The sequence below is a fragment of the Montipora capricornis genome, chromosome 10, assembly GCF_036669925.1.
Source record: "Montipora capricornis isolate CH-2021 chromosome 10, ASM3666992v2, whole genome shotgun sequence".
Lineage (NCBI taxonomy): Eukaryota > Metazoa > Cnidaria > Anthozoa > Scleractinia > Acroporidae > Montipora > Montipora capricornis.
In genome coordinates, this window is record NC_090892.1 from 49865332 (window position 1) to 49875331 (window position 10000).

Consider the following 10000-nt stretch of genomic DNA (forward strand, 5'->3'; position numbering starts at 1 on the left):
TGCTTTTCTCAGCTCCAAAACATTCCTTCTTCCTTTCACTTCTTGGCTTGATTTTCGTGAAATTCATGGTAGGCTGGAAGCCATTGACACGCCCAGTTCCAGTCTGGGTTAGATTACCAACAAGAACATCGTTCTCACTCGACCTCTGATCTGTTTTGTGATTCTGAACAAGAGAGGCAGGTTGACTTTTTGGACCTAAATCACATTTCAATGGAGTCCCTTGAGGAGTTTTATTAGGAGGAAATGTCGTATCACCAGGGGAACTTCGATCTTTTTCTAACACACCAAACCCGCCTTTGGTCACATCACATTCAGTGGATGGCCCTTGTGCATCAAAAGTTTCACTGGTCCCCAAGTAGGTTGAAATCTCAATCATCGCTTTGTCAAGACACTCGTTTAACCTTTCTGGCACAACTGCATCTTCCTCGCTTTCCGATACGACAGTGACACCAGGTTTTCTGGCAAATTGTTTTCTTTTATTCATCCTGACAAGAGTTTCGGCTACAATTGCTTCCTCTAAACTGTTTGAACACCGAGTGTCTGATGCAGTTTCCTTTGTATGGTTTTGAACAAGGTTCTCAGAGGCAGATTCTGTAACACAAGATTTCTTCACAACTTCTGTGTTAGGAATGCCATCCACCTCTGTAGAGTGAGCATCATTCCAAGACCGGTGACGAAGTTCAGGCCTTGTGTAGATCCCTTCTGGAACACCGAATGATGACAAGCTTGTGCACAAGTCTTTTCTTTCTTGACTTTCCTTAAATTCCATAACAGTGGAAAACTGCAGGGAATTTTTTGAGAAATTACAGTTGTTTTGAAAACTCTGCTCATGAAAGAAATCTTCATCACGTTCCTTTCCTGAAGAACTGTGAACATTTTCCTGAGGATACCTACTTGTTTTGTCTTGAGAAATCCTGTACGGATTACCAAGTGGAAAATCATTCTTTTCATCAATATTCACTCTTGGCTCAAAAATGACATCGTGCAAGTTTTCACTATCACAGTTAAACATATCCACTCCATTTAGTGTGTGTCCGGGGAAATTTAAGTCAGTCTGATCCAACTTAGAAGGGTGATAACAAAACTGCGATTCTTGGTTTCTGAAAGCAAAGTTGTTCTGCGAGGTTTGCTTAGAACGGACAAGATCAAAAACATCTGCAGATCTTGCTAACTCTGCTGGGCTGTAGTTTTGTGATGTTCGCAGTTTAGGATCTGCTCCATTCTCTAAAAGAAACTTGACAACCTGTATAATAACAAGGGCAGAACGCTCAGTTTTTAACACAATTCATCATGCTAAAGAAAAACAAATCCGCTCACCGGCCAAGTACACATAATTATTATAGTGATTTAGGCGTTAATTTGTACCGATGTCACCAAATGCAGCTAACTGGATGACATCGGATCAAAATAAAGATCACAGTCTAAACACCAACAGTTAGCATTACGGTTAGGGTTTGATTTTGCTTGTTGTTGTTTAAGAACCGCATACATGTAATTGTATTTATCATGCAAGAGATAAACTAAAAACATGAGGCACCAAATGGCAATTTTAAATAAGTTTTAAAGTGTATAATTATAGCAACTAACACAATTTAAGAGCCATGACAGTATATTTAACAAACAGATAAGTATATACTAACAAAATGTAGATTTACACCAAATACCAAAAAATGCACCAAGAAAATCCATTACATATCACGACAACTTATTGCCTGTATTTCTGGACACAAGTGATGCTGACATTAAGGAGTACGTAAAGTATTAGCGAAGCTTATGATGTTTGTCACAATAATTATTATTGGGGTATTCTGTCATTTCGGAATCATATCATTGGCCTCGCTTTTTATTGAGATGTTGTATTATCCTGTTGTGGAGTCGGATCCTTTAAAAAAAAAATCCCGAGTGTTGCCCTACAATGACTAAAAAGAGTCAACAACTTGACAGCGTGACAGTGAACAACACCAACCTTCACATGGTCATTGATCACCGCATCGTGTAATGGAGTGATAGCCTCATAACCAGGACTATTCACATTGGCCCCAGACCAAACCAGCTCCTGGACAATCCTGAGGTTACCATAGTTACAAGCCTCATGAAGGGGTGTCCAACCTCAAAAACAATTAAAATGTTGCCTAAAAAACTGTTCACAGAGGTAATGGTACTTCAGGAAATGGGGTAATCTGGCCCATGGATCAAAGACACTGGCACAGAACAAAATGATTACTGTAATCCTTGAGATTAAGAGCTTTGTGCACAACCAGCCCTTGTGTTGCAGCGTCTGACATTTGCAGACTGCAGACTAAATCACAATTACTGAAAGCTAACCATTTTAAAATGGGTTCTTAGACTTAAATACTGCAAATGTCAGACATCGCTTGCGTTGCCTCTTTCTACCAGTAAGTGGTAGCTCGCAAATGCCAATCGCCAGCCTTTTTTGACAGATTTGTGTGTGTAGGTTGCAAAATGTTTGGCACATTTATTGTCCATGACAGCATTACTGGGAGGGAAATTAAAGGGTGTACACAATTCTATATTTCACATTCTTACCTGATGTCTTGTTTACAATAATTAGCAGCTATTCACCAAAGTCAAGGTGACTAGTGGTGGATATTTACAGAGCCGCTTCGCGCTGCAAAATGGCAAGGTAAATATCCACCACTAGCCATCAACACTGAGGTGAATAGTTGTTTTCGTATATACTAAGACAGTGAGGTAATATAGCACAAAAAGATGATTTTAACTCATTTTTTCTTGCAAAGATGACAACATTTTTGTGTGCACATTCCGCACGAATTGCCAATCAGCGTGCAAGTTCAATGTATCCACTGTTTTAGTATTTACTAATTAGGCGATACAGGACGTTTTCTATGTTTCCAGAGCCTAATCTAAACATGAGGGGGAGTTGAGAAATATTTGAGACAGTTATGCAAACCCGAGATGCAGTCGAGTGTCTGTATAACTGTCAAGAATTCTCCCAACTCCCCTAAGTGTTTAGATGAGGTTATGGAAACACTGAAAAAAGTCCTCTTATGCTTTTATAAAATATTTCTCAAAGATAATTCGACAAATGAAGGAAAATGCTGGTATTTTTACTTCTAGATTGAAACAGATTTTCTTGATACATGCTCATATTTCCTACCAGCCAATCAAAACGCAAGTCTGACAACACATAACCAATCAAAATTTGTGTTATGTCACAGCCGTGTTTCCATACTCTCATCTAAACACAGGTATTGACCGATGAGAGTGTGTGTACTAACCTAATTATTTTATAATTAAGCAATAGAGGACGTTTTCCATGTTTCCCTTGCCTCATCTAAACACGAGGTGGAGTTGGGAGAATTCAAGACAGTTATGCAAAGTGGAGATGCAGTCAATGGTTTGCATAACTGTCGAGAATTCTCCCAACTTCCCCGAAACAATAAACAAAGCATTCTGATTGGTCAATGATGGAAAAACTCAGAGATAGACAATCAAATGCAAGCGCTGGATGACAGTTCTTACCTGATTGTGTGGTATGCATTGCATAATAAGTAAAGATATCTTGATTTTTTTCAGGTATAATAATTATTAGTTAAGTAATTAACTCTTTCACCCCTAAACCGGCCATACTTAATATTTTACTCTGTCTAACGCCAGACGATTTTACTCATCTACGGGGAACCCCCAGGAGTCAATGGGTTAATAAGTAATCAAATGATTTTTCTTGTGCAATTTGGAATAAATTCTCGGCTTGCACTCACGTGATTAGACGCCATGTAGGTGTACAAAACAAAAGCAAGATGTCCCTTGTGTTTTGCACAAGAATAGAGCCAAATTCCCAGTTCATCAGCATGGCCACCATGACGTCATGATCAGGTGCATGAATAGGATAAGCACTTGCAATTTTTTCAAAACCTACAATGTTTGTCAGTCTTTGAAAACATCTATGAGTGCTTATTAATTCCACATTGCTCTTGAAATCATGCAATCACCTTATATTAATATTGGTACTGCTGGGGTATACAATTCCAAGATCTCTCATCATGGTTTTTCAATATAATCAACAAACAGAGCAACAAGTCATCCTGGGATTCCAAAATTAAGTAAGAAATGTTACCTAAATCTCACCAGCATTATCCTTAGCATTAACCAAGGCACCAGCTTTGATTAATCCCCCAACATCCTCCATATCCCCTTTAATAGCAGCAACATGCAGCGCTGTTTCCCCTCGTTCATTCCTCTTCCTGATCCTGCTTTCAAACTGATTATCATCTCTGCTGACATCTTTCTTCTTTAACTTGTTGGTGACTGTTGGCAAATCTTCATTGCTGCTGGAACCGGTGTCTTGCTTGGCCTCTTTAGCAGTCACTTCAAGGAGATACTGCAGTTGTTGTCGTTCTGTGAGAGGATAGTTTCCCCGGGGTCCAGATTCTGTTGGTTTTGAAGCTTGAGGTGGTATAGTTGAAATCTTTGAGCCACAGTATTTCTTAGCTAAAAAATAAGCTAGCTGTAGTTAACAGTAATTGGCAATATCAGCCCTACATCATTGCCATAATCATCACATTCACTAATAAACAACATTGTTTAGTATGCTGCATACTTGAATCTTTGATATTCAGACCTAAAATTCCTCTATTATAGAAAGATAAAGAAAGATCATCTAGATTCAGGGTTCATACAGTCTTTGGATCAAGAATTACCACAGTGCTCGAAATTAGCAGTCGTCCGGTCATCCCAGGCGACCAAAAAGTTTACTTGGTTGCCTAAAGAAAAAACAACCGTACAACCCAGCCAAAACTAGAAAATGAATTACATAAGCAGCACCCAAAAGACCTTTCAGTTTTCTAATGTCAATGTCCGATAGTGGTGTAAAGTTAACAATAATTAATTTGCCGCACCTGAGCATTTTCCTGTGTTTTGAATATCTGTGGCTTTTACAAAAAATTTTCAGATAGGAAAATGCAAGAGACAACGTCATAAACATGTACTGTAGGCAGTGGAGATCAAAAATGCTCAAATTTAAACCCAGACTTCCCCTAATGGACAGTTGGAGCATCAACGACTTCAAAGTTTATGGCAGAAACCGCATATTGGGTAATCAACATTTTATTTAAAATGATGATGCAATACAACTGTAACTATTTGTAGTGTTTGTATTTACATCCGGGATCTCTCCAGCGCGGGAACCCGGTGACCAAGTGGGCATAGGACGAGTGATTGTGTATGGAACAGTGTGAACTAGGAGAGTGCTTTCGATTAGCTTCTCTGTGATCTACAATGTATGAGGATATTATGACGAGGATGGCCAACAGGGGTTTATTTCCTATGGATTTCTCGGGATCTGCTTTGCAAGTGGCAGAAATGGAAGTGTGCCTTCAAATACTATGCCGTGGGGAAAGGCATCGACAATGCTCACAAGACTTCCCAGCTCTTACATTTTGCTGGGATGGGGGTACAAGACATCTTCGAAGACTTGCAAGACCCTGGTCCCCTTCTTGAGACAGGTGACAATGCTTTTAAATCTCGATTTGCAAACTAGATTCCTACTTTCGCGTGGAGGAAAACATACCATATGAGAGCCACGTTTTTTGCCAAATGGCACCAAAGGAAGAGAAGACCGCTGACCAGTTTATGGTTCAATTGAGAAAACAGGCACAACATTGCAATTTTGGGACGAGTTTAAATGATAATTTGAGGGATCAGCTGATAGAGAAGTTAACGGATTTTGAGCTCAAGAGAAAGCTGTTAGAGCAGAGAAATTTACTGCATCACACTGGAAGAGGCGTTGGATAAAGCTTGTGCATGGGAAGTGGCTGGTAGACAAGCATCAAACAAGACAACAAGCCCTCCGGTGGCCGACGGAAACAGTATCAACGTGGTTAAGGAAATGATGAATGATAACAGGAGAAAGTGCTACAATTGTGGAAAAGAAGGGCACCTGGCCAGAGATAGGAGCTGCCCTGCAAAGGGAAAGAAGTGTGCAAAGTGTGGAAGGTATGGACATTTTGCTTTGTGTTGTCATGGTGAGGGATAGTGATGTGGCCAGGGGGAAAGGGAGCAAGCAACAAAGAATTTCTAGTGGACGACCACGTCACGTAGCAAATTTTGTGGGGAATCAAGAGGCATCAGGTATTGATGGGGATTGTGCAATTGCATTTATGATGACTGAGACGAAAGAAGAAATGTGCCATACAATTAGCTTTGATGAGCCCCCGATTTAGATTTGTGTTGATGGCATTAGCACAAAGGCACTTATTGATTCTGACTCTGTAAGTAACCTCATGGGGATGAGTAAGTACGAAGAGCTCAAAGCAAAAGGTCTTGATGTGAAATTAGAGAACTGCCACAGACGTTTGTATGCATGTGGTGGGAAGGAGTTGAACGTGCTTGGTCAAATTCAAGTGGAGCTGTCAGTTGGAACCAAGAAGATAAACTCGCAATTCGTGGTCACCACGAGAGGAAGGTGTCTTACTGGGTCATATAACGTCCAGGAATCTTGGTCTACTTTGCATTGGCCTGAGCGCCAGCAGTGAATCAGCTGAGTGTCATGTTGTTGGTAAGGGCTTGGTTTCAGCTCTTCAGAGAAAGCATCCAAAGGTCTTCAGTGGAATTAGCAAGCTGAAAGAGTATAGGCTGAAGCTATATGTGGATCCGGAGGTAACTCCAGTAGCCCAGAAGCCAAGACGTGCCCCCTTTGCCTTGTGTGTGAAGGTGAGGACCTGATTGACAAAGATATACTGGAACGGGTGGATGGGCCGACATCCTAGGTAAATCCTGTGGTGGTTGCACCAAAGTCAGAGGGAGATATCAGATTATGTGTGAACATGAGGAAAGCAAATCAGACTACTATCCGCAAGAGGATACCAATACGAACCTTTGATGAAGTGGTAGAAAACCTCAATGGCAGCGCAGTGTTCTCAAAACTGGACCTCCGCCTGGGATTTCACCAGATTGAATTGGACAAAGAGTCACGTGACATTACGACATTTGCTACCCATGAGGGATTGCTTCAGTAGAAGAGACTGAGCTTTGGAGTGAACTCTGCTCCTGAGAAGTACCAGCAGATGATAAGACAAGTGGTCTCAGACATTGATGGGGTTCAGAATATTGCTGATGATTTGATAGTGCATGACAAGAGACTATAACTCTACCTGTGAAGACAACACGGTTGCCAGAGAGACCATGGCAAGATCTGGCGCTGGAGTTACTTGGGCCCTTATCAACAGGGAAGCACCTGTTACTCTCGGTAGACTATTTCAGCCCCAGGGTGGAAGTTGACGTAATCTATTCTACTATGTCGGAAGTGATCATTAAGTGCTTAGACAAGCAGTTTTCCTGATATGGAGTGCTGCTATTCAGACTGGGGTTCCGAACCATCAGGTGTACCTCAGGGCACCAAATTAGGTCCCTGGCTCTTTGCATTAATGATAAACGATTTGAAGCATGGTGCTCCGTCATAATGGAAATTCATAGATGATATGATTGCATCTGAAATCGTACCTAAGGGTGGTGTAAGTGAAGCACAAGCTAGAGTTAATGAAGTTACTACTTGGTCCAATAAGAACAGAGTCCACTTACATCCTGATAAGTGTGAGGAGCTAAGAATAACCTTTTCCAAGCATCCACCAACTTTTGATCCACTTATCATAAATGGAAATTGTGAGATTGAAGTAGTAAAATCAGAACATAGAACGAACATGTTGATAATGTAATCAAGAAAGTTAACAAACGAATCTACTTCCTGATTCAGTTAAGGGAGCTAAGGTGCCTCCAAAAGATCCTTCTCTTTTTTATGTGACTTGCATTAGATCAGCAATGGCCTATGGGGTTGTGAGATATTTTAATTCTCTACCTAAGACATTAAAGACATTTTTAAAGACATTTTTAAAGACATTTTTAAAGACATTTTTATTCAGGAAATCGTTCGCAGATAGGTTCACTTTAATTAAATTTTAGGAATAATTATATTTTACTTGTACATATTATAATTATTACATATTTTAATCATTTGTATATTAATTCCTGTAATTAGATTTACTATTTTGCTTTTTTCTTCATGTAAAGCGCTTTTGATCTTTTATTGTAAAAAGCGCTATAGAAATATTAAATATTATTAAATATTACCTTAAGTACGAATTAAGACGAGTTGAAAAGAGAGCCATTTCAATTTTATTGCCCGGATATGATTATATAGCAGGATTAGATAAGTTACTACTGTCAACCGTAGAACTACACCATCAACAATAATTGTGTGAAAGATTTTTTCCAATCAATAGAAACAAACAAGAGCCATAAAATAAGCATAAACCCGGGCAAAGAATTAGTTCATCCTGTCCATGTGTGGATGACATAGTATCTACCAACATGGCCAGGGGGGACGTCTTCTTTGTCCCGGTTGGTGTTAGTGAACATTTTGAATACCTTATGTTTTCTTCTTTTTTAATTGTTATTAATTGTATTTATTGTAATAATAGCTAGTTATATTTCTGATGGTTTCCTTCAGAAATGGATGGGTACCTTACTGAAATGGGTATCAGGCGTAGACTGACGATACCCCTATGGCCAAGAGCAAATGGAGAAATCGAAAGGCAAAACTACTGACTGTTGAAGGCAATGAAGGCAGCCCAGGCTGAGAAAAAAGACTGGAGATCTGAATTGAACATTTCAAGTACCTCCTGGCGTATCGTTCCACCCCACACATGATGACCGGTAAGAGTCCAGCAGAACTGCTGTATGGACCAAAACTGTCAACAAAGTTACCAGAGCTAGCCGACTATGACGATTCTGACGAGGCCACACACCCAGAGGTGCGGGATAGGGAAAAAGCAGAGGGGCACAGATTAAGTTGACAAGAGCCACAAGGCAGCTGATAAGCCAGATGTACAGGAGGGAGAGTTGGTGTTGCTTGAGAAACGGAAAGAGACCAAGCTCTCAACAAGTTATGAAAAGGAGCCTTACAAGGTGATTGAACATCATGGAGACCAAATTAAGTTAAAATCATCGCAAGGTGCAGTGTACAAGAGAAATATCCAGCACATTAAGCGATTTGTGGACCCAGTTACTGATCCAGGGGAACCAGACTCTTCAGATCTGGTAGGAAACAGTGTACCCAAGCAGACCTTTGGACAGGAAGCCTCCCCCAATCAAACAGTGGAGGCAAGTGCTAATCCAGTTAAGGAGCAAGGCCCAGTTCAGGCCGAGCGTTTGCCAAGGAGATCAGGGAGAGTCGCTCGACCCCCCAAAAGACTAAAAGAGTATGACACCATGTAGCTGTGACAGTGACTCTGCAGTGACTGCAGTCATCTATTGTAAGTAATGTTGTGTTTTAACTAGTCTTCAGTATATCTTGAGGGACATTAGTCACGCTTATTGTTGTACTAAGAAGGAAGAAGGAGAATGAAGTGTTTGTATTTACATCTGAGATCTCTCCAGCGCAGGAACCCGGTGATCGAGTGGGCATAGGGCGAGTGATTGTGTAAGGAACAGTGTGAACTAGGAGTGTGTTTTGATTAGCTTCTTTGTGATCCATAAGGATATTACACTATTCGATTTCTGTGGCGGGTTTCTGCAAACTACAATCTCTTGAAACTGAACAAATCGATGTTCAGAAACAGGTCAACTTTCAGAAAGGTGCTATTACCGTAACTAAACTGAAACTTAAGCCTACTTCCCGGTAAATTAACTCTTCAAAAATAACAATCAAGGTTTTGTGTGCTTCGGGCGATCAATTAATAATTATTCAGTTTCTGTCAAAAAGCCACAGGCGCACACTTGGGACTATGGGATACCCCGCCCCAACGCCATGTGAATGCATCTCAAAACAGCTTACATTATAGGGGCTTTCCTAGTGGGCAACCAAGCATTTATCAGGGCAACCAAATTTACGGGTTTAGTTGCCCGGCTTTTGAAAAAGGACCTTGGGCATTAGCAAAAGGCTAATACCCAAGGTTTTCTTTAAAGGGAACCTCCACTCTTACTACAGAATAAGTTTAAACCGAACCAAAAATAGGCGATTCTA

General features: G+C 40.5%; 1 protein-coding gene across 1 annotated transcript in view; it reads right to left on the bottom strand.

The window, feature by feature from the left end:
- The window catches only part of LOC138021361 (uncharacterized), a 23732-nt gene that overhangs the window by 6482 nt on the left and 7250 nt on the right, over positions 1-10000 (bottom strand). The window contains exons 4-6 of the mRNA XM_068868226.1: positions 4111-4473; positions 1967-2109; positions 1-1243 (exon numbers count right to left, since the gene is read on the bottom strand). The exon at positions 1-1243 is cut by the window's left edge and continues 236 nt beyond it. Coding sequence (XP_068724327.1) covers positions 1-1243; positions 1967-2109; positions 4111-4473 — 1749 coding nt within the window. The remainder of the gene's footprint in view (positions 1244-1966; positions 2110-4110; positions 4474-10000) is intronic.